The sequence below is a fragment of the Martes martes genome (assembly GCF_963455335.1).
Source record: "Martes martes genome assembly, chromosome: 4".
Taxonomy (NCBI): domain Eukaryota; kingdom Metazoa; phylum Chordata; class Mammalia; order Carnivora; family Mustelidae; genus Martes; species Martes martes.
Genome location: NC_137891.1, coordinates 76,248,242 through 76,274,072, shown reverse-complemented (window position 1 = coordinate 76,274,072; position 25,831 = coordinate 76,248,242). Strand labels below are relative to the sequence as shown.

Below are 25,831 nucleotides of genomic sequence, written 5' to 3'. Positions count from 1 at the left end.
TTCTACTCAGTTAGTACAGGTCCTAGTCATAGTAAGTGCTTATAAATGTGAATGTAGTGAATATGGAATCTACTCAATTAAGTCAAGGGTTTGAGAAATGTCCTATTACTTTATTTTTCTAAAATCAAGTTAAATCTATTTCCAAGCTCCTACCCTACTAGGTTGGTGAGAGCTTCCATCTTAGTTTTTATAAGACTCATTTTGTTACACATAAGATTTCTTCTGGTATGTGGACCTCAGCATATCAGTAACAGCCCTCTTAGCTTCAGTCCACACCAGTCACTGCTAATACACTCATCAAACATCAGATGGCTTCTTTTTTAAATGTTTTTAAAGATTTTATTTATTTATTTGACAGACAGAGCTCACAAGTAGGCAGAGAAAGAGGAGGAAGCAGGCTCCCTGCCAAGCAGAGAGCCTGATGTGGGGCTCGATCCCAGGACCCTGGGATCAGTACCTGAGCTGAAGGCAGAGGCTTTAACCCACTGAGCTGCTCAGGTGCCCTAGATGGATTCTTTTTTATTAAAATATTTTATTTTATTTATTTGACAGAGACAGTGAGAGAGGGAACACAAGCAGGGGGAGTGGGAGAGGGAGAAGTGGTCTTCAATCCCAGCACCCTGGGATCATGACCTGAGCCGAAGGCAGATAATAATGACTGAACCATCCAGGCGCCTCTCAGATGGCTTCTTTAAAGATGAGTAGTCCTGTTGCTTCCCTGCCATTCTTATACAAGAGCATTTTGCTGAGTTTGGTAGCCTTAGTGTCATGGGTCAAGCCATTCAAGGCCATCAATGAGCCCTTCCTTTTCAGGCTCAAATATCTCCCCAAGGTAATGAGGGGAACATGGGGGATAAAATCTCAAATCGTACCTTGAACCAGGAATGTGTCCTTGTAGCATAACCTCCTTGATTTGTTTAGATTTTTGGAAGTAAAACCTAGTAACACATGTCTGTTAATTTCAGCTTTTCCAAAATAGTCTTGGGTTAGGAGGATACAAATGAAGAAATGAAAAATAAACAAAATAAACATACATATTAATAATTCATTAAAATATCCTGCCACTGAGGTTTTTTTGTTGTTACCCAATATTCTACCATGGGTTCTGAGAAATCGAGAAGAAAGTTCTTGGAATAAGACACTGAAAATCAGGGTGGAGAATCAAAACAATTAAATTACAAAAGCATGTGATAGGTAATACAAGGATTCTGTAGAGTGGAATAGACCTGTATATACCTATAATATCCAAACATTTTAAATTTAATTATTTTTCTCTTGCTAATTCAGGGTTTTTTTTTTTTTTTTTTTCAACCTCTAAGGTTACCGGTGGAGCCTGTACTGAGCTGCGGGTGCTTTATCAGCATGACCGCTGTGCACTTCTTGAGTCAGCGCTGGTTCCTGGTTGTGTAGTTATTGTTGATCATCATGGCAAAATAGCTGATGAATCATTAGCAGGTTATGCAGACCTTTCAAAAGAATTTGTGGTTTTTGTCAAGGTAAAATGGTGGAAAGTCATTAAAGTGTGTATTGCTAAAAACCCACTTTCTTTTGCTTTTTTGAGGCAAACTGTTGAGTTGAGTCATTAAGGAGTAATCAGATCTCTTCCCACTAGGTGGCATTGATGCCTATTGCCATTCTATTTACCCAAACTTTGAAAAGCAATAGAGATTTTACTTAGCTTTAGCAGTACTGAAACTGGTAGGAGTAACATCCTATATCCAATCGAATTTGGAGGTTAAAACTATAAATTGTATAAATGTGAGAATTCTTAATAAAAATTTAGGGACTCTTACATTGGCAATCAAATGTATATATTTAACTTTTCTAACAATTAGAATATTTACAATCTTTGAGTGTTGTATATGTGTGATCATTTTATTTATTGAGTGTTGTATATGTGTGATCATTTCTTTATAGTATGTGTTTGTGTGAATTTATCTTAAAAATATTGTTACCATAATAAGTATAATTTATGAGATTGCCTATTCTGTGCCAAGCACTTTACTGAGAGTTTACTGCACACAAAAACTATTTAATCATCCTAAAAGTACTGACAGATATTTTCTGTATTTTAAACATGAAGAAAAGATTTTCAGAGAAGTTAAAAATCTGACTGGTATAGCATAACTGGCAAATGGTAGATCATGATTCAAATCAAAGTCACTTTGTCTTCAAAACTTTTTATACTGACTATATAGTAAACACATCATTACATTATTATTTTTTCCCAAAACAACATTATTTTTAATGGTTGCATAATACTCAAACATAAGGTATATGATTATGTTTATGTGTTTATTTATTTATTTAAGTACTTAATCACTGGATGTTTAATCTTAATCTCTTCATTTTGCCACTGTATATATGTTACTGCAAAATATACTTTGACATATGTCTTTGGCCAATATTTTATCATTTTCTTAGCTTAGATGATTTCAAATTGAATTTAAGGGTCAGAATATGAAGCCTTTAAAACTATGGAAACATATTGCCGACTTTCTTTCCTGAAATGTACTGATTTTAATCCTGTGGAAATTAAAACAACTGAGAAGTTAGAGGGGCAGTTTACATGACTACCCTCACTTCTGACACCAACTTCAGAGTTCCAGAGTCCTTGAGACCACTATTAAATTTTGATAATTTAATAGAAAAACTCAGAACTCACTGGAAGTTGTCATACTCATGGTTATGGTTTATCACAGAGAAAGAATACAGGTTAAAATCAGCTAAGGGAAGAGACACATAGGACAGAATCCAAGAAAAATACCAAATGGTGCAACTTCTATTTGTCCTCTCCCCATAGAGTCAGGACAGCTTTAGTTTCTCAGCATAGATATATGACAATATGCATGAAGTATTGTTAACCAGGAAGTTTACCTGAGATTTTAAGAATTTCTTACATCTTCAGGCACCTGGGTGGCTCAGTGGGTTCAAGCCTCTGCCTTCGGCTCAGGTCATGATCCCAGGGTCCTGGGATCGAGCCCCGCGTCGGGCTTTCTGCTCAGCAGGGACCCTGCTTCCCTTCCTCTCTCTCTGCCTGCTTCTCTGCCTAATTGTGATCTGTCTTTCAAACAAACAAATAAAATCTTAAAAAAAAAAAAGAATTTCTTACATCTTCTTTTTTTTTTCTTTTTAATTTTTTTTATTTTAATAAACATATAATGTATTTTTATCCCCAGGGGTACAGGTCTGTGAATCGTCAGGTTTACACATTTCACAGCACTCATCATAGCACATACCCTCCCCAATGTCCATTTCCCCATCACCCTCTCCCGTCCCCCCTCCCCCCGCAACCCTCAGTCTGTTTCTTGAGATTGAGTCTTTTATGGTTTGTCTCCCTCCCAATCCCATCTTTTCATTTTTGCTTTTCCTGCCTCCCCCCAACCCCCCCCCGCCTTACATCTCCACTTCCTCATATCAAAGAGATCATATGATAGTTGTCTTTCTCCGATTGACTTATTTCGCTAAGCATGATACCCTCTAGTTCCATCCATGTTGTCGCAAATGGCAAGATTTCATGTCTTTTGATGGCTGCATAGTATTCCATTGTGTATATATACCACATCTTCTTTATCCATTCATCTGTTGATGGACATCTAGGCTCTTTCCACAGTTTGGCTATTGTGGACATTGCTGCTATAAACATTCGGGTGCACGTGCCCCTTTGGAGCACCACGTTTGTATCTTTAGGATATATACCCAGTAGTGCAATTGCTGGGTCATAGGGTAGCTCTATTTTCAGTTTTTGGAGGAACCTCCACACTGTTTTCCAGAGTGGTTGCACCAGCTTGCATTCCCACCAGCAGCGTAGGAGGGTTCCCCTCTCTCCGCATCCTCGCCAGCATCTGTCATTTCTTGACTTGTGAATTTTAGCCGTTCTGACTGGTGTGAGGTGGTATCTCATTGTGGTTTTGATTTGTATTTCCCTGATGCCGAGTGATGTGGAGCATTTTTTCATGTGTCTGTTGGCCATCTGGATGTCTTCTTTGCAGAAATGTCTGTTCATGTCCTCTGCCCATTTCTTGACTGGATTATTTGTTCTTTGGGTATTGAGTTTGATAAGCTCCTTATAGATTTTGGATACTAGCCCTTTATCTGATATGTCGTTTGCAAATATCTTCTCCCATTCTGTCAGTTGTCTTTTGGTTTTGTTAACTGTTTCCTTTGCTGTGCAAAAGCTTTTGATCTTGATGAAATCCCAATAGTTCATTTTTGCCCTTGCTTCTGTTGCCTTTGGCGATGTTCCTAGGAAGAAGTTGCTGCGGTTGAGGTCAAAGAGGTTGCTGCCTGCATTGTCCTCAAGGATTTTGATAGATTCCTTTCGCACATTGAGGTCCTTCATCCATTTTGAGTCTATTTTCGTGTGTGGTGTAAGGAAATAGTCCAATTTCATTTTTCTGCATGTGGCTGTCCAATTTTCCCAGCACCATTTGTTGAAGAGGCTGTCTTTTTTCCATTGGATATTCTTTCCTGCTTTGTCGAAGATTAGTTGACCATAGAGTTGAGGGTCTATTTCTGGGCTCTCTATTCTGTTCCATTGGTCTATATGTCTGTTTTTGTGCCAGTACCATACTGTCTTGATGATGACAGCTTTGTAATAGAGCTTGAAGTCTGGAATTGTGATGCCACCAACTTTGGCTTTCTTTTTCAATATTCCTTTGGCTATTCGAGGTCTTTTCTGGTTCCATATAAATTTTAGGATTATTTGTTCTATTTCTTTGAAAAAAATGGATGGGATTTTGATAGGGATTGCATTAAATGTGTAGATTGCTTTAGGTAGAATAGACATTTTCACAATATTTGTTCTTCCAATCCATGAGCATGGAATATTTTTCCATTTCTTTGTGTCTTCCTCAATTTCTTTCATGAGTACTTTATAGTTTTCTGAGTATAGATTCTTTGCCTCTTTGGTTAGATTTATTTCTAGGTATCTTATGGTTTTGGGTACGATTGTAAATGGGACTGACTCCTCAATTTCTCTTTCTTCTGTCTTGTTGTTAGTGTAAAGAAATGCGACTGATTTCTGTGCATTGACTTTATATCCTGACACTTTACTGAATTCCTGTATAAGTTCTAGCAGTTTTGGAGTGGAGCCTTTGGGTTTTCCACATATAGTATCATATCATCTGCAAAGAGTGATAGTTTGACTTCTTCTTTGCCGATTTGGATGCTTTTAATTTCTTTTTGTTGTCTGATTGCTGAGGCTAGGACTTCTAGTACTATATTGAACAGCAGTGGTGATAACGGACATCCCTGCCGTGTTCCTGACCTTAGCGGAAAAGCTTTCAGTTTTTCTCCATTGAGAATGATATTTGCGGTGGGTTTTTCATAGATGGCTTTGATAATATTGAGGTATGTGCCTTCTATCCTTACACTTTGAAGAGTTTTAATCAGGAAGGGATGCTGCACTTTGTCAAATGCTTTTTCAGCATCTATTGAGAGTATCATATGGTTCTTACTCTTTCTTTTATTAATGTATTGTATCACATTGATGGATTTGCGGATGTTGAACCAACCTTGCAGCCCTGGAATAAATCCCACTTGGTCGTGGTGAATAATCCTTTTAATGTACTGTTGGATCCTATTGGCCAGTATTTTGGTGAGAATTTTCGCATCTGTGTTCATCAAGGATATTGGTCTGTAATTCTCTTTTTTGATGGGATCCTTGTCTGGTTTTGGGATCAAGGTGATGCTGGCCTCATAGAATGAGTTTGGAAGTTTTCCTTCCATTTCTATTTTTTGGAACAGTTTCAGGAGAATAGGAATTAATTCTTCTTTAAATGTTTGGTAGAATTCCCCTGGGAAGCCGTCTGGTCCTGGACTTTTGTTTGTTTGGAGATTTTTGATGACTGTTTCAATCTCTTTACTGGTTATGGGTCTGTTCAGGTTATCTATTTCTTCCTGGTTCAGTTGTGGTAGTTTATACATCTCTAGAAATGTTTCCATTTCTTCCAGATTGTCAAATTTGTTGCCATAGAGTTGCTCGTAGTATGTTCTTATAATTGTTTGTATTTCTTTGGTGTTGGTTGTGATCTCTCCTCTTTCATTCATGATTTTATTTATTTGCGTCCTTTCTCTTTTCTTTTTGATAAGTCTGGCCAGGGGCTTATCAATCTTATTAATTCTTTCAAAGAACCAGCTCCTAGTTTTGTTGATTTTTTCTATTGTTTTTTTAGTTTCTATTTCATTGATTTCTGCTCTGATCTTTATGATTTCTCTTCTCCTGCTGGGTTTAGGCTTTCTTTGTTGTTCTCTCTCCAGCTCCTTTAGGTGTAGGGTTAGGTTGTGTATTTGAGACCTTTCTTGTTTCTTGAGAAAGGCTTGCACCGCTATATATTTTCCTTTCAGGACTGCCTTTGTTGTGTCCCACAGATTTTGAACTGTTGTGTTTTCATTATCATTTGTTTCCATGAATTTTTTCAATTCTTCTTTAATTTCCTGGTTGACCCATTCATTTTTTAGAAGGATGCTGTTTAGTCTCCACGTATTTGGGTTCTTTCCAAATTTCCTCTTGTGATTGAGTTCGAGCTTCAGAGCATTGTGGTCTGAAAATATGCAGGGAATGATCTCGATCTTTTGGTACCGATTGAGACCTGATTTACGACCCAGGATGTGGTCTATTCTGGAGAATGTTCCATGTGCACTAGAGAAGAATGTATATTCTGTTGCTTTGGGATGGAATGTTCTGAATATATCTGTGATGTCCATCTGGTCCAGTGTGTCATTTAAGGCCTTTATTTCCTTGTTGATCTTTTGCTTAGATGATCTGTCCATTTCAGTGAGGGGAGTGTTAAGGTCCTCTGCTATTATTGTATTACTGTCGATGTATTTCTTTGATTTTGTTATTAATTGGTTTATATAGTTGGCTGCTCCCATGTTAGGGGCATAGATATTTAAGATTGTTAGATCTTCTTGTTGGACAGACCCTTTGAGTATGATATAGTGTCCTTCCTCATCTCTTATTATAGTCTTTGGCTTAAAATCTAACTGATCTGATATAAGGATTGCCACCCCAGCTGTCTTCTGATGTCCATTAGCATGGTACATTGTTTTCCACCCCCTCACTTTAAATCTGGAGGTGTCTTCGGGTCTAAAATGAATTTCTTGTAGGCAGCATATGGATGGGTTTTGTTTTTTTATCCATTTTGATACCCTGTGTCTTTTGATTGGGGCATTTATCCCATTAACATTCAGGGTAACTATTGAGAGATATGAATTTAGTGCCATTGTATTGCCTGTAAGGTGACTGTTACTGTATATTGTCTCTGTTTCTTTCTGATCTACTACTTTTAGGGTCTCTCTTTGCTTAGAGGACCCCTTTCAATATTTCCTGTAGAGCTGGTTTGGTGTTTGCAAATTCTTTCAGCTTTTGTTTGTCCTGGAAGCTCTTTATCTCTCCTTCTATTTCCAATGATAACCTAGCCGGATATAGTATTCTTGGCTGCATGTTTTTCTCATTTAGTGCTCTGAATATATCATGCCAGTTCTTTCTGGCCTGCCCGGTCTCTGTGGATAGGTCCACTGCCAATCTAATGTTTTTACCCTTGTATGTTACAGACTTCTTTTCCTGGGCTGCTTTCAGGATTTTCTCTTTGTCGCTAAGACTTGTAAATTTTACTATCAGGTGACGAGGCATGGACCTATTTTTATTGATTTTGAGGGGTGTTCTTAGCATTTCCTGGATTTTGATGTTTGTTTCCTTTGCCATATTAGGGAAATTCTCTCCAATAATTGTCTCCAATATACCTTCTGCTCCCCTCTCTCTTTCTTCTTCTTCTGGAATCCCAATTATTCTAATGTTGTGTCATCTTATGGTGTCACTTATCTCTCAAATTCTCTCCTCGTGGTCCAGTATTTGTTTGTCTCTCTTTTGCTCAGCTTCTTTATTCTCTGTCATTTGGTCTTCTATGTCACTAATTCTTTCTTCTGCCTCATTTATCCTGGCAGTGAGAGCTTCCATTTTTGATTGCACCTCATGAATAGCTTTTTTGATTTCAACTTGGTTAGATTTTAGTTCTTTTATTTCTCCAGAAAGGGCTTTTATCTCTCCAGAGAGGGTTTCTCTAATATCTTCTATGCCTTTTTCGAGCCCGGCTAGAACCTTGAGAATCATCATTCTGAACTCTAGATCTGTCATGTTACCTATGTCCGTATTGATTAGGTCTCCAGCCTTCGGTACGGCCTCTTGTTCTTTTTTTTGAGGTGAGTTTTTCCGCCTTGTCATTTTGTCCAGATAAGATTTGCTTTCTCCTCCTCTAGAATTCCGGTGTTCTTGGTGAGTGAAGTTGGTTTTGGATGGGTTTCTTGTTGATCTTCTGGGGGAGGTGCCTGTTGTAGTGATTGTCAAGTGTCTTTGCCGCAGGCGGAATTGCACCGCCCTTGCCAGGGGCCGGGCTAAGTAATCTGCTCGGGTTTGCTTTCGGGAGTTTTTGTTCTCTGAGCGCTTTCTGTAGAGTTCGGGAGGACGGGAATGAAGATGGCGGCCTCCCAGTCTCCGGCCCGGAGGAGCCGAGAGCTTGGGGTTCCACTCCTCAGTGCGCTCTCAGAGCAAAGTGCCCACCGCCCCGCCTCCCTGGCCTGCGGTCGTGCCTTGAGGAAAGCAGTCAATTGCTGGAGCTGGAGAAAAGCGCTGGGTCGCTTTCGTCTCTATGGCCTCCGGCCGCACTCCGAGCCCACCCAGCCTGCGTCCGGCACAAGGTAACCCCAGGCTTAGAGCTCGCTCCTCGGCTTTGTCACTGTAGCCGGCTTCCCCGCTCTAATACCTGTGAGCTCTGCGGCACTCAGACACCCCCAGTCCTTCTGTGACCCCACGGGATCTGGGGCTATGCTGACCCCGCCTGGGTTTCCCCCCAGTTCGGCCTCTGGAGCGATGTCTCCCAGTGGAGCCGACTTTTTAAAGTCCCGATTTTGTGCTCCATTGCTCCACCGCTTGTCGGGAGCCGGCCCCTCCCCCCGGGGTCTATCTTCCCGTCGCTTTGGATTCACTTCTCCGCAGGTCCTACCTTTCAGAAAGTGATCGATTTTCTGTTTCTGGAATTGTTGCTCTTCTTCTCTTCGATTTCCCGTTGGATTTGTAGGTGTTCACAATGGTTAGATAAGCTATCTAGCTGATCTCCTGCTACCCGATGTCGTCACAGCCTGCTACTTCTCTGCCATCTTGACTCCTCCTCCTTCTTACATCTTCTTAAGTTATTGATTGCCTAGGATTTACTTAAATTTATCTTAGTTATATTTGATAACTCTTTTCATTTATTCATTCCTACATATATACTTTGAACTAATATCCATATGGTACATCCTATAATTCAGGTACACTTGAAGTACACTATTCTTATTCTGCTTTGTATTACTATTTATAATTATTTGTTTATATTGATTGTAAAGTTCTTAAGACAAATGTTTGTGTTTTGTATATATTTTTAATCTATAGCATCTGATGGTGACACTTATACTCTCAATAATGATCAATGTAAATTATAATGAGTCAGAGAACCTCCTTTAGTTCTGTTTAGTTTTGCATAGCAGTTAAATTATTTACTTCCTTATTTTGCTTACTTTCAACAAAGAAGTTTCTGATAAAATTCTGATCACTACACCTTCTGTAAGAGAATGAACTCTACTTCCATCTTCTTTTAGCAGAACATGAGTTTGTTATTTACTGCTACTGTTTTGTTTATTGTTCTGGAGGGTGTGTTCCTCAACAGTGCTGTGGTTCTACTTGCTACCAGCCTGTGCCAAGCCCTGTGTCTCCAGCCTGATGGGAGCTGCACTGGAGTGGGAAGCCAGTCCGAAAAATCCTACTGGAAAGTGCATAAAATCAGCTCTGGTATTTGCATGTTTGAAAGTGTGAAAAATGCACGGATGTATCTAAGGATTAAGGATGGCCAGTGTGATGGAACAGTAAGCATCTGCTTATATTTTTCTTAGCAAATGTTTAAGACATTTGCCAATGACAGATATGAGAATGGCACTTTCTGAGTGTTTTTTTTTTTTTTGTATTAACCTATAAACATTTTGGGAATTGGATGCTATATATGATGGTCTCCCTTGTCTTATTAAAAAGTGGGGAGGGCAGCCACATCCTATGATTAGAGAGGGATTCTGACCCTTTAGACATTGCTTCTGGAATGTAATGTGCACACAGATCACCTGGGAATTGTATTATAAAGCTGATTCTAATTCAGATACATGGTGGTGGGACCTGTGTATCTGCTTTTCTAATAAGCTCTCAGCTGTTGTTGATGATGTTGGTCTGCAAACCACACTTTGAAAACCAAGGCTCTAGAAAGTCCCAGCTCAACAATATTTCCTTACTACTTCTTTTGGTGCCTAAATGTCCACCAACAGAAACCCTATATTTTGAGTAAGGAAATAATTTTAAATTCTAAATATTAGGGATTCTTCTTTAACATCTTTTTTTATTATGTTCAGTTAGCCCACATACAGTACATCATAAGTTTTTGTTGTAGTGTTCAATGATCCATTAGTTGTGTATAACACCCAGTGCTGTGCTTCTTTAACATCTTGACTTAAGATAGGATATGGAAGGCAACCAACATAACACTTTTAATATAGCAGGATTCTTTTATGGGTTGAAGGGCATATAAAATTACACATTTAACCTGACTGTTACTGCTCTGTTCCTCTGTTCTTGTTTGAAACAATTTAGTTCAAACTTTACCTTTTAGATAAACTCAGGGCTGCCTCCTCTCCCTTTTTCCCTTACCAGTATGACATCTAGTTATATTGGAGAGTTTGCCTTAGCTCCTGGGGGTGAGGAGAGAAAAAGACTTAAGCCATTTATCATTCTTTGGGCCCCTGTCTTCGTTGTAGACTGCCAAGTCTGTGTATGGTGACCTGCATTGATGTTCAAAGTGCAAAAGAGAAAAGCACATGCACACACACATAATTAGCTCCTTGATTGTTTCACAGGAGCTATATCTCAGATTGATTCACCCATGGGCTATATCCCATTTCACAGAAGAAGAATCCATGCTTAACAGACAGAGTGTAATGCTTATGGTCTTTAAACTGGTACATGAACTAATTAAGATTAGAAAAAGGTAACATTACTACTATGGTCAGACTAACTGAGAGTATGATTTCATCTAGTGCTCAGTCATCCTATAGGAGGAGCATCAGGAAGTAGCTTTCCCTTCATATCACCAGCATCCACAAAGTATACAAGCCTTTCTCTTCTGAGACTCATGGAAGTGTTCAGAACCATGAGACAGATACTACATCACTGCATGACACATGTTTTGGAGTATGTGTGTCTTGAAGTTGCTAGGGAGAATTTGTGGCAGTGAAGATAAATGTCTCTCCAAAGTAGAAGATGAGCCAGCATTGGAAATTTCTATCTTCTCTAGATATCAACCAAGAGGACAGGTTATTGCTCAGTCACCTTTCATTTAGTTGCCTCAGACTCAAGCTGGACAATGATTTTCATGGTTTTTCTATTCTTTCTTTCCAGTCTGTGCAAGCCCTGTCTTTTCCATCTCTTTCCCAGTGTGCTGCTTATCTTGTCCCTTCAAGTGAGAACATTTTTTTCTGAAGGTGTATAGCAGAATCTTGAGTCTTTCTGCCTTACACTAAGTACTCATGTTTTTTTCTTCCTTTTCTTCTTGTTTGTACTATTTGTGACTCATCTCGATCTGATTAGACTGAGGAAATGGAAGAAGTTCTTGGTATTCAATTGAAAGAATTTGGTGTACACAGTAAGATGGGCAGAAACTTACAGATTAATATGTAGAAGTATTATTCTGTCATAGAGAAACTATGGGCATGCTCATTTTTCATCTGAAGGAGCTAAACGTGAGCCTGGTTCCATAACTTTCCCAAAACCCAGCAGCCAGTATCAGAGCCATGAGTCCATCTGGGTCAGTCTACCTCCTAAGCCCCTGTTTTGAAGGATCCATGATACCCAGATGGAAAAGTTGGGTTGACCCCCATGAGGAGACCAGAGTCCATATACACAGAGGGGAGGTCATTCCTAACACAAAAACAAAGTTTTCTTCTTCAGCAGTTTTCCTAGAACCCATTTTGTTGATAGCTTGTTGGATAAGTGATTCAGTCTGAAATTGTGTCCTCTCAGCCTGTACTGTGCACCAACAGTAGGAACCTCCTTTCTTTTCCCTCCCTGAGGGACTTCTCAGCATGAAAAGCTAAATTCAGAATTCCTTGTGTACTTTGGAACTGAGGCAGCCAATCATGTATTCAAGTTTCAAATCTGGTATCACTTCTTCTTAAAGACGTTTCATAACTTGAAAAAAAACCCAGCACATTTGTTCTATTTATTTTAGGGTGGAGATAGGAAAATGCGGAAGCCAGTGAGATTTATTGACAAAGGTGAAGGAACATAAATGGTTTGATTACATAGAATTTGATATTTAGAACATTTAAAGAAGAAATTCAGGCCATTTCAGAGCATAACACAGAGATTCTAGAGGCCTTTTTCCATGTCACATCTTGATTGCATGTCATTTAATCAAATTGTTAAGGACATTCATTTTAGGTCATGCCCCTGTGAGGCAACACACAAGTATGAAGCAGAAGGTGAATGGAAAGGAGACTAGTAAGGGGGAGAAGGTCTGAAAGGAAGAACAAGGAGCAAAGGAGACTTGGGGGTCCATGATGGGGATAAGGCATTGCTGGCCATGTTATCAGGATGCCATTCTTCTGCTTGGATCCAGTCTCCCACCCCACATGGCAGTGGGCCATGACCTCCAGATTCTGTGTCATGCTGGAGTAGCCAGAACACCAGGAGGAACTAGGGGCTCAGATCACAGCTATGTACCATCTAAAATGGAAATATTTCAGTGTTTAAAAATGACCATGGCTCTACCAGTGTGCACCAGTTCAATATAACCCCCCCCCCCCAAAATCCCAACACATAAAGTGTGGAGTGTGTGCAATCCTTGAAGGCTGCAGAAGAAATCTTGGTAAAAATCGGGACAGCTGGGTGGCTCAGTTGGCTAAGTGTCCTGTCTGACTCTTATTGTGGCTCAGGTCATGATTTCAGGGTTGTGAGATCAAGCCTCACATTAGGGTATGCATAGGGCATGGAGCCTGTTAAAGATTCTCTCCTTCTCCCTCTGCCCCTTCCCTGCTAAAAAAAATGGTAAAAATTACCAGTTAAGGTATGACTCAGGAGGTCTTCCTAGCCTATGACATACTTATAGATCTGTTACATTTGTTCACTTGCCTCCAAAATCAAAGCTCAAACATTTTGTAGAGTTCTTTAGCTTCTTGGTATTTCTGTTAGAAATGCCAAGCTTGTTCTTGGAAAAACTATTGCATTGGAAAGTTATTGTTAAAAGATTTGAAAATTTAGAGACTTTCCATGAAGCCAGGGGCTCCCGAATACTTTGTAAATCCTATAAAAATGTGCACTATTCTTGCCAAAGGTAAATTTCATGATAATTGTAACAAGATAAGCAAAGAAAGTAAAGAGAGGAGAAGGACTAATATTTTTGAGTATCTATGTGTAGCAAAGGCTGGATGAACCTTCTTATATTTGTAATGCCATCCCTTAACCCTTAAGCCCATACAGCAAAACAAATAATAAAGTAAGAAAACAAAAATAACATGTCTTATCCCAAACTGTTCCATGTAAATGAACTAATCAATCATGCCTTTTATGTAGTTACTAAAAGAATGTCTTAAGGTTGAAGAGTTTCTATTCTAGATTTAATACTTTTATCCATTAGGCACAGTCCGGATCAATCCTATTCTAGCTTTTCTTTGGGGTTGGCCCCTTGGCTGTGGTCTCTCTCACACAGTCAGGGGACATCAAGGTCCTATAGGGCTCCTCCTGTGGAGCCCACATAGCCACTTGTTTTGTATATACCAGACCCAAGTAATTAGCTGAGGGTTGGAGGACTCTGAGACTACCACTTAATGATATTTACCATTTAAACAACACTGATGGTTAACCTTTACTTTGGTACTTTTGTAGAGAAGAACCTCCTAGAACTTTCATTATTTGTGTTTTACTTCTGCTATTTCCATTGTAGTGTTTCCTTTACAATTTGTTTAGTGACTCATTGATGTGGTTGTCTGACTTGGATATTTTGCTCTTAAGATATTGTATTAATGCATGAAAATCAGGCATATATATATATATATATTTTCATTTTCACTGTATCTGACCAGAAATCATTAGACTGGAATAACACTACTCTTGAAAACAGATGGTAATAATTATATTAGATATTCTCCTTTATTAGCTAGCCTCCTTTATTTAGTTAACCTCTCCTTGTATTTAGAGGTTATGGTAAGGCATGTTTACAATTTGCAGAAGGATTTAAGATGCATTCAAAGGTAAATGGTAATGCATGCTCATAATATTATACCTTAAAAACCTAATAGTGCCGGGGCGCCTGGGTGGCTCAGTTGGTTAAGCAACTGCCTTCGGCTCAGGTCATGGCCCTGGAGTCCTGGGATCGAGTCCCACATCGGGCTCCCTGCTTGACAGGGAGTCTGCTTTCCCGTTGACTTCTCTCCTCTCATGCTCTCTTTCTTGCTCTCAAATAATAGATAAATAAAATCTTAAAAACAAAACAAACAAACAAAAAAACCCTAATAGTGCCTCTGTCCAGGTAGCTACTCAACAAATGTTCATTGTATAGATTGAATTGAATAAAAGCCTTAATGATTCCAATGTATCTGCCACAATATATTTAAAAACTTTTCTTCCTTCTTCTTCTTCTTCTTCTTCTTCTTCTTCTTTTTTTTTTTTAAAGATTTTTATTTGTTTATTTGACAGGCAGAGATTACAAGTAGGCAGAGAGGCAGGCAGAGAGAGAGCAGGCTCCCTGCTGAGCAGAGAGCCTGATGTGGGGCTCGATCCCAGGACCCTGGGATCATGACCCAAGCTGAAGGCAGAGGCTTTAACCCACTGAGCCACCCAGGTGCCCCTAAAAACTTTTCTTACAGGCAAACATACCTCATACCAATGTTTAAATTAGGTGATGCTGATCTTATAACAAATGTCTTTGTTACTATGATACTGTTATGCTGTAGGAGTAAATCAGTTTAATAGATGTTGATTTAGTAAAGATTCAAGTTAGCAACAAACATTATGCAGTTCACTAGGGACAACTGTGAAGTTTAACTTAAAGAAGATAAACAAGCCTCAAAACATGGGTGGGAATCATCACTAAGAATCAATGTAAAGGAAAAAGAGATGTAAGAATTGTAGGAAAAACAAGCTAAAAAGTGATCAGGGTACCACACACATTGACATACCCCACATTAGCAGGATCCTTGTTCATCGGCAAGAGTTTAGTTTGCAGAAACTAGGAAAGATTCTCTCATTACAAATTTCTTTAATTTTGCCTCTTTCCTACACATGCCCATAATAAAAAGTTCAAGATAATTTATATTTTTAAGAAGTTGTATAGATGGGCCAGGTACACAAGTCTAGACCAGAAGGCTGAAAAGTATAAAATTCAGTAAAAGACTTATTAGTTTCATGTAATAATGATAAATCATGCTTTGAGTGGGCCTATGTCCCTGGTCTGTGAATTTTATAGTTCTGGGATGGATAGAGTGGGCTAGAATTGATTTCCCTTCCTCCATGTTATTTAGTCTCAGATAAAACCCAAAAAAGTTTTATATAATTAACTAGTTTTTCCTGTGGGCTGTTCTTGTTAAGAAGAAAAAAGTGCTATGGTATATTTCAAAATGGTTCATTTCCCCTCCCCCTACCAGAAGCACAAGTAAATTCTCCAGTACTCACTGTGGGACACTGGTTGAGCTCTAGAAGATAAAGTGATAAAAGTATAAGGGCCTATTTATGACTGGAGTATTAACTCTCAGATTTGTCCTCACTGAGGCTCAATTGAACATGAATTATAGTTCAAGTTTTGTACCCAGGCATGGTTCCCTCATTAGGTTCTGCTTGTGAGTCTTTGCTTTGGTAAGCTGTGACTTTTCTGTGTTTTCTTGTCTGTTTTTCTATTCTTGGGGGCAGCAATTCACTTGTATCCTTACTTCTCTTACAGATTTAAAAGGAGCTGTTGATTTTTCAGTCTGTTTAGCTTTTTATTTATTAAGATGGAATAGGAGATTCTTACATGCAGAACTGTAAAGTGGGAGTTGAAATCATGTTTTACTTAATCAAAAACTTTTGAAGAGACTTTTTTTTTTACATTTTAATTAATTAATTTATTTTAATAAACATATAATGTATTTTTATCCCCAGGGATACAGGTCTGTGAATCGCCAGGTTTACACCTTTCACAGCACTCATCATAGCACATACCCTCCCCAATGTCCATATCCCCACCACCCTCTCCCGTCCCCCCTCCCCCCAGCAACCCTCAGTCTGTTTTTTGAGATTGAGTCTTTTATGGTTTATCTCCCTCCTGATCCCATCTTCTTTCATTTTTTTTCCTACCTCCCCCCAACCCCCCCAGTCTTGCATCTCCACTTCCTCATATCAAAGAGATCATATGATAGTTGTCTTTCTCCGATTGACTTATTTCGCTAAGCATGATACCCTCTAGTTCCATCCACGTCATCGCAAATGGCAAGATTTCATGTCTTTTGATGGCTGCATAGTATTCCATTGTGTATATATACCACATCTTCTTTATCCATTCATCTGTTGATGGACATCTAGGTTCTTTCCATAGTTTGGCTATTGTGGACATTGCTGCTATAAACATTCAGGTGCACGTACCCCTTCGGAGCACCACGTTTGTATCTTTAGGATATATACCCAGTAGTGCAATTGCTGGGTCATAGGGTAGCTCTATTTTCAGTTTTTTTGAGGAACCTCCACACTGTTTTCCAGAGTGGTTGCACCAGCTTGCATTCCCACCAGCAGTGTAGGAGGGTTCCCCTCTCTCCACATCCTTGCCGGCATCTGTCATTTCTTGACTTGTTAATTTTAGCCATTCTGACTGGTGTGAGGTGGTATCTCATTGTGGTTCTGATTTGTATTTCCCTGATGCCAAGTGATGTGGAGTATTTTTTCATGTGTCTGTTGGCCATCTGGATGTCTTCTTTGCAGAAATATCCGTTCATGTCCTCTGCCCATTTCTTGATTGGATTCTTTGTTCTTTGGGTGTTGAGTTTGCTAAGCTCTTTATAGATTTTGGATACTAGCCCTTTATCTGATATGTCGTTTGCAAATATCCTCTCCCATTCTGTCAGTTGTCTTTTGGTTTTGTTAACTGTTTCCTTTGCTGTGCAAAAGCTTTTGATCTTGATGAAATCCCAATAGTTCATTTTTGCCCTTGCTTCTGTTGCCTTTGGTGATGTTCCTAGGAAGAAGTTGCTGCGGTTGAGGTCAAAGAGGTTGCTGCCTGCATTGTCCTCAAGGATTTTGATGGATTCCTTTCTCACATTGAGGTCCTTCATCCATTTTGAGTCTATTTTCATGTGTGGTGTAAGGAAATAGACCAATTTCATTTTTCTGCATGTGGCTGTCCAATTTTCCCAGCACCATTTGTTGAAGAGGCTGTCTTTTTTCCATTGGACATTCCTTCCTCCTTTGTTGAAAATTAATTGACCATAGAGTTGAGGGTCTATTTCTGGGCTCTCTATTCTGTTCCATTGATCTATATGTCTGTTTTTATGCCAGTACCATACTGTCTTGATGATGACAGCTTTGTAATAGAGCTTGAAGTCTGGAATTGTGATGCCACCAACTTTGGCTTTCTTTTTCAATATTCTTTTCGCTATTCGAGGTCTTTTCTGATTCCATATAAATTTTAGGATTATTTGTTCTATTTCTTTGAAAAAAATGGATGGGATTTTGATAGGGATTGCATTAAATGTGTAGATTGCTTTAGGTAGAATAGACATTTTCACAATATTTGTTCTTCCAATCCATGAGCATGGAACATTTTTCCATTTCTTTGTGTCTTCCTCAATTTCTTTCATGAGTACTTGATAGTTTTCTGAGTATAGATTCTTTGCCTCTTTGGTTAGATTTATTCCTAGGTATCTTATGGTTTTGGGTGCAATTGTAAATGGGACTGACTCCTCAATTTCCCTTTCTTCTGTCTTGTTGTTAGTGTAAAGAAATGCGACTGATTTCTGTGCATTGACTTTATATCCTGACACTTTACTGAATTCCTGTACAAGTTCTAGCAGTTTTGAAGTGGAGCCTTTTGGGTTTTCCACATATAGTATCATATCATCTGCAAAGAGTGATAGCTTGACTTCTTCTTTGCCGATTTGGATGCCTTTAATTTCTTTTTGTTGTCTGATTGCTGAGGCTAGGACTTCTAGTACTATATTGAACAGCAGTGGTGATAACAGACATCCTTGCCATGTTCCTGACCTTAGCGGAAAAGCTTTCAGTTTTTCTCCATTGAGAATGATATTTGCAGTGGATTTTTCATAGAGGGCTTTGATAATATTGAGGTATGTGCCCTCTGTCCCTACACTTTGAAGAGTTTTAATCAGGAAGGGATGCTGCACTTTGTCAAATGCTTTTTTGGCATCTATTGAGAGTATCATATGGTTCTTATTCTTTCTTTTCTTAATGTATTGTATCACATTGATGGATTTGCAGATGTTGAACCAACCTTGCAGCCCTGGAATAAATCCCACTTGGTTGTGGTGAATAATCCTTTTAATGTACTGTTGGATCCTATTGGCCAGTATTTTGGTGAGAATTTTCGCATCTGTGTTCATCAAGGATATCAGTCTGTAATTCTCTTTTTTGAGGGGATCCTTGTCTGGTTTTGGGATCAAGGTGATGCTGGCCTTATAAAATGAGTTTGGAAGTTTTCCTTCCATTTCTATTTTTTGGAACAGTTTCGGAGAATAAGAATTAGTTCTTCTTTAAATGTTTGCTAGAATTCCCCTGGGAAGCCGTCTGGCCCTGGACTTTTGTTTGTTTGAAGATTTTTGATGACTGTTTCAATCTCCTTATTGGTTATGGGTCTGTTCAGGCTTTCTATTTCTTCCTGGTTCAGTTGTGGTAGTTTATATGTCTCTAGAAATGTGTCCATTTCTTCCAGATTGTCGAATTTGTTGGTGTAGAGTTGCTCATGGTATGTTCTTATAATTCTTTGTATTTCTTTGGTGTTGGTTGTGATCTCTCCTCTTTCATTCATGATTTTTTTTTTTTATCTGGGTCCTTTCTCTTTTCTTTTTGATAAGTCTGGCCAGGGGTTTGTCAATCTTATTAATTCTTTCAAAGAACCAGCTCCTAGTTTTGTTGATTTGTTCTATTGTTTTTTTGGTTTCTATTTCATTGATTTCTGCTCTGATCTTTATGATTTCTCTTCTCCTGCTGGGTTTAGGCTTTCTTTGTTGTTCTCTCTCCAGCTCCTTTAGGTGTAGGGTTAGGTTGTGTATTTGAGACCTTTCTTGTTTCTTGAGAAAGGCTTGTACCGCTATATATTTTCCTCTCAGGACTGCCTTTGTTGTGTCCCACAGATTTTGAACCATTGTGTATTCATTATCATTTGTTTCCATGAATTTTTTCAATTCTTCTTTAATTTCCTGGTTGACCCATTCATTTTTTAGAAGGATGCTGTTTAGTCTCCACATATTTGGGTTCTTTCCAAATTTCCTATTGTGATTTAGTTCTAGCTTCAGAGCATTGTGGTCTGAAAATATGCAGGGAATGATCCCAGTCTTTTGATACTGGTTGAGACCTGATTTATGACCCAGGATGTGGTCTATTCTGGAGAATGTTCCATGTGCACTAGAGAAGAATGTATATTCTGTTGCTTTGGGATGGAATGTTCTGAATATATCTGTGATGTCCATCTGGTCCAGTGTGTCATTTAAGGCCTTTATTTCCTTGTTGATCTTTTGCTTAGATGAACTGTCCATTTCAGTGAGGGGAGTGTTAAAGTCCCCTGCTATTATTGTATTACTGTTGATGTATTTCTTTGATTTTGTTATTAATTGGTTTTTATAGTTGGCTGCTCCCATGTTAGGGGCATAGATATTTAAGATTGTTAGATCTTATTGTTGGACAGACCCTTTGAGTATGATATAGTGTCCTTCCGCATCTCTTATGATAGTCTTTGGCTTAAAATCTAATTGATATGATACAAGTATTACCACCCCAGCTGTCTTCTGATGTCCATTAGCATGGTACATTGTTTTCCATCCCCTCACTTTAAATCTGGAGGTGTCTTTGGGTCTAAAATGAGTTTCTTGTAGGCAGCATATTGGTGGGTTTTGTTTTTTTATCCATTCTGATACCCTGTGTCTTTTGATTGGGGCATTTATCCCATTAACATTCAGGGTAACTATTGAGAGATATGAATTTAGTGCCATTGTATTGCCTGTAAGGTGACTGTTACTGTATATTGTCTCTGTTTCTTTCTGATCTACTACTTTTAGGATCTCTCCTTGCTTAGAGGACCTCTTTCAATATTTCCTGTAGAGCTGGTTTGGTGTTTGCAAATTCTTTCAGTTTTTGTTTGTCCTGGAAGCTTTTTATCTCTCCTTCTATTTCCAATGATATTCTAGCTGGATATAGTATTCTTGGCTGCATATTTTTCTCGTTTAGTGCTCTGAATATATCATGCCAGTTCTTTCTGGCCTGCCAGGTCTCTGTGGATAGGTCCGCTGCCAATCTAATGTTTTTACCCTTGTATGTTACAGACTTCTTTTCCCGGGCTGCTTTCAGGATTTTCTCTTTGTCGCTAAAACTTGTAAATTTTACTATCAGGTGACGAGGTGTGGACCTATTTTTATTGATTTTGAGGGGTGTTCTTAGCATCTCCTGGATTTTGATGTTTGTTTCCTTTGCCATATTAGGGAAATTCTCTATAATAATTCTCTCCAATATATCTTCTGCTCCCCTCTCTCTTTCTTCTTCTTCTGAAATCCCAATTATTCTAATGTTGTGTCGTCTTATGGTGTCGCTTATCTCTCGAATTCTCTCCTCGTGGTCCAGTATTTGTTTGTCCCTCTTTTGCTCAGCTTCTTTATTCTCTGTCATTTGGTCTTCTATGTCACTAATTCTTTCTTCTGCCTCATTTATCCTAGCAGTGAGAGCTTCCATTTTTGATTGTACCTCATGAATAGCCTTTTTGATTTCAACTTGGTTAGATTTTAGTTCTTTTATTTCTCCAGAAAGGGCTTTTATCTCTCTGGAGAGGGTTTCTCTAATATCTTCCGTACATTTTTCAAGCCCGGCTAGAACCTTGAGAATCATCATTCTGAACTCTAGATCTGTCATATTACCAATGTCCGTATTGATCAGGTCCCCAGCCTTCGGTACTGCCTCTTGTTCTTTTTTTTGTGGTGAGTTTTTCCGCCTTGTCATTTTGTCCAGATAAGATTTGCTTTCTCCTCCTCTAGAATTCCGGTGTTCTTGGTGAGTGAAGTTGGTCTTGGCTGGGTTTCTTGTTGATCTTCTGGGGGAGGTGCCTGTTGTAGTGATTCTCAAGTGTCTTTGCCGCAGGCGGAATTGCACTGCCCTTGCCAGGGATTGGGCTAAGTAATCTGCTCGGGTTTGCTTTCAGGAGCTTTTGTTCCCTGAGTGCTTTCCATAGAGTTCGGGAGGACAGGAATGAAGATGGCGGCCTCCCAATCTCCGGCCCGGAGGAGCCGAAAGCTTGGGGTCCCGCTCCTCAGTGCGCCCTCAGAGAAAAGCGCCCAACCGCCTCTTCCTCCCTGAGCTCCGGTCGCACCTGGAGTAAAGCAGTCAATTGCTGGCACTTGGGGAAAATCACCCATTCGCTTCCGTCTCCGTGGCATCCTGCAACGCTCCGAGCCCACCCAGCCTGCGACCGGCACAAGGTAACCCTGGGCTGAGAGCTCAGTCCTCGGCTCTGTCGCTGTAGCTGGCTTCCCCACTCTAATACCTGCGAGCTCTGTGGCACTCAGACACCCCTGGTCCTTTTGTGACCCCGTGGGACCTGGGGTTACACTGACCCCACGTGAGCTATCCCCGGTTCAGCCTCTGGAGCAATGTCCTTCCGTGGAGCAGACTTTTAAAAGTCCCTATTTTGTGCTCCATTGCTCCTCCGCTTGCCGGGAGCCGGCCCCTCCCCCCGCGGTCTGTCTTCCCATCGCTTTGGATTCACTTCTCCGCAGGTCCTACCTTTCAGAAAGTGATCGATTTTCTGTTTCTAGAATTGTTGCTCTTCCTCTCTTCGATTTCCTGTTGGATTTGTAGGTGTTTGCAATGGTTTGATAAGCTATCTAGCTGATCTCCTGCTACCTGATGTCGTCTCAGCCTGCTACTTCTCCGGCATCTTGACTCCTCCCCCTGAAGAGACTTTTAATAAAGTTGTAAGATAAATTATTTTGTTTGAGTTTTCTAGAAAATGATCTCACAGTTTGCTATTTATTGTAGACCACAGTCTATGCATTAGCTTTGGTCTTTATGAAAGAGATTTGAAGAATATACAGAGGGACTTGAAGGCAGCAACAAAAGTTTTCTGTTCCTCAGGAGGAAACAGACTTCAAGAATAAATTGTTGAGTGAATCATCCTGAAAAAAAGAAAGCTGATGAGAATTATTAATAATAGTACAGTGTATAATAGAATGTATATTAATTACTAGAATGTGGGCACCATAGGGGAGAGATTCTTATTTACTTTGTTAATAAAATAGCCCAGGGACTCTTGGGTGACTCAGTCATTTGAGTGGCTGACTCTTGATTTCAGCTCAGGTCGTGATCCCAGGGTCATGGAATTGGAGCTTTCTCTCTCTGTAAATAAATAAATCTTTAAATAAATATCCCAAACTGTTTAGTAGGGCCTGACATTTGATAGGTGCTCAACAAATCCTGAATGAATAAGAAGTTAAAGTATCACTTGGTGTGTCCTGCAAAGGAACCAGATAGAGGGAAAGGCACATTAGATACATTAGATGTTGTTTTAGCTTGCAGTGGTATGAGCATGCATCAGTATTCCAACATGACTTTACCCAGTTGGCAACTGTTTTTTTTTTTTTTTTTTAAGATTTTATTTATTTATTTGAAAGAGCAAGAAAGAGATTATGAGCAGGAGGAAGGGGCAATGGGTGAAGTAGGCTCCCCGTTGAACAGGGAGCCCAAACTGGAGTTCCATGCCAGGACCCTGAGATTCTGACCTGAGCCCCAGGCAGACACTTGGCCAGCTGAGCCACCTAGGCACTCCTGGTATTTGTTATTGATATTTCCAACTTGTACCAAGATCAGCCTTCTCCCAGGTCATCAGTTTTCTCAGTACTAGGACCTGCCATTGGGATATGAGATAACTTCTGGATCCCCTGTATCTCCTTGTGAGGTGTGGATAAGATAAAATGATAAGATAAGATAAGATAAGATAAGATAAGATAAGATGATGAGATGAGATATATCAAAGTCTTCTAAGATTCCTCTCCCAGACATTTCTAATTCACCTTCTGGATGGCATCATGTTACTCTCGTACTGGGTGCTCTAAGGGATAGTCCTGGTCTTGAGATTCTCCCCTAAAGCATATGAATATTTTGCTGCTCCTTATTTCTTTGATGTAGCAGAAATTAACCCCAAATGGGCTTTGAGTAGCACATTTACCCCAGGCTCCTCTTTGTACTATCACACAGGCTTTTCTTTTTCTTATGGGGTAAAAATTTCTACTGTGTTGTACATGGTATCTACCTTTTCAGCAGCTTCATCATTTAGACTCTATGGGGTCCTGCCCTCCAGTCTTGGCTCTAGGTATATAAAGTCCAATTTTGGAATTTCTTTTAGCAACCATTATATCTTTCTTTTTTTAATTTAATTTTATTTTTTTCAGTGTTCCAAGATTCATTGTTTATGTACCACACCCAGTGCTCCATGCAATACATGTCCTCCTTAATACTCACGACCAGGCTCACCTATCCCCCCACCCTCATCCCTTCCAAAATGCTGTTTGTTTCTCAGAGTCCACAGTCTCTCATGTTTCATCTCTCCCTCCAATTTACCCCAACTCACTTTTTCTTTTCTTCTCCTAATGTCCTCCATGTTATTCCTTATGCTCCAAAAATAAGTAAAACCATATGATAATTGACTCTCTCTGCTTGACTTATTTCACTTAGCATAATCTCCTCCAGTCCCATCCATGTTGATACAAAAGTTGGGTATTCATCCTTTCTGATGGCTGCATAATATTCCATTATATGTATATGGACCATATCTTCTTTACCCATTCATCTGTTGAAGGGCATCTTGGTTCTTTCCACAGTTTGGCGATTGTGGCCATTGCTGCTGTGAACATTGGGGTACATACGGCCATTCTTTTCATGGAATCTGTATCTTTCAATAAAGCTTGGTATTGCAAAGTTCTGAGTTCTTATTTGGTAGAAATTTCTTAAAACCCTTCTATTTGGAAACTCAAAGTTGAGTGAAGATTTATTTGTTCTGGGCTGGATTCTACTTGCCCATGACACAATGAGCATATTGATCCAGTAGATAGGAGAGTTTTGTAACAATTATCAATGAAAATATATTGGTTTAATAGTCAACAAATATCCTCACTTTTAGTTTGTGGTTGTTGTGATCTAGGCATTAGGGGGAATGGGTCTGAAGTTTGAGAAGTAACTATGGAACTAAAATTTGAGTGAAATTTGATAGGTATTGTTGTGGACTGATGAGTGGGTCTTAATGGCTGATTGAATATTGATGGTGAAAATAAAATTTTAAAAACTCAGCAAACAGGACGGGAGAGGGTGGTGGGGAAATGGACATCGGGGAGGGTATGGGCTATGATGAGTGCTGTGAAATGTGTAAACTTGACGATTCACAGACCTGTACCCCTGGGGATAAAAATACATTATATGTTTATTAAAATAAAAAAAATTAAAAAAAACTCAGCAAACAAGGAATAGAGGAGAATTTTTCTCAGTTTGGTGAAGAATATCTATAAAAAACTTATAGCTAATATATATAATAGTGAGAAACTGGATATTTTCCCCCTAAGATTGGAATAAAGCAAGGATATCCACTCTCACCACTCCTATATAGTATTGTGTTGGAAGTCCTGGCTAATTCAATAAAACAAGAGAAGGTAACAACCTGTATACAGATTAGGAAGGAAGAAATAAAATTGTCTTTGTTTGTAGATGACATGAATGTTTATGTAAAAATTCCCCAAAGTATCAACAAAAAGCTCTAGAACTAATAAGTGATTATAGCAAGCCTGCAGTATACAAGATTAATATAAAAAAGTCAATTGATTTCTTAAGTACTATCAATGAACAATTAAAGTTTGAAATTAAAAACACAACAGGGTTACATTAGCACCAGAAGAAGAAGAAATGCTTAGGAATAAATCTAACAATATATATGTAAGATCTATGTGTGGAAAAATATAAAACTCTGATGAAAAACATCAAGTAGACTTTAAATTAATGGACAGATATTCCATATTAATGGATAGGAAACATTGTTTGTCCTTCCCAGCTTGGTCAATAGATTCAACATAATCTCAATCAAAATATCAACAAGCTATTTTGTGGGTATCAACAAACTGATTCTAAAGTTTATGTAGAAGGCAAAAGACCCAGAATAGCCAATAAAATACTGAGGAAGAAAAAAGTTAGAGGTCTGACACTACCCAACTTCAAGTCTTACTGTAGAGCTGAAATGCTCAAGACAGTGTGGTATTGGTTGAAGAATAGATCAATGGAATACAGCAATAGACCCACATAAATATAGTCACTTTATCTTTGATAAAGGAGCAAAGACATTTCGGTGGAGAAAGGACAGGGTTTTCAGGATTCTGGACAGAAAAATGATATTTGTTAAAAATTAAGGAAATATCAATAAAGTACTAGTTAATAGTGTGTCAACATTGGTTCATTAATTGTAACAAATGTATCATAATAATGTAATATGTTGATAGAAAAAAGTAAGTGCAGATATCTGGGGAAACCTGTACTGTCTTC

General features: G+C 39.0%; 1 protein-coding gene across 1 annotated transcript in view; it reads left to right on the top strand.

The window, feature by feature from the left end:
- The window catches only part of LOC308341613 (lipoxygenase homology domain-containing protein 1-like), a gene marked incomplete at both ends in the record, with an annotated part of 148,356 nt that overhangs the window by 61,026 nt on the left and 61,499 nt on the right, over positions 1-25,831 (top strand). The window contains 3 exons of the mRNA XM_080801649.1: positions 1,320-1,496; positions 9,688-9,900; positions 11,474-11,534. Coding sequence (XP_080657775.1) covers positions 1,320-1,496; positions 9,688-9,900; positions 11,474-11,534 — 451 coding nt within the window. The remainder of the gene's footprint in view (positions 1-1,319; positions 1,497-9,687; positions 9,901-11,473; positions 11,535-25,831) is intronic.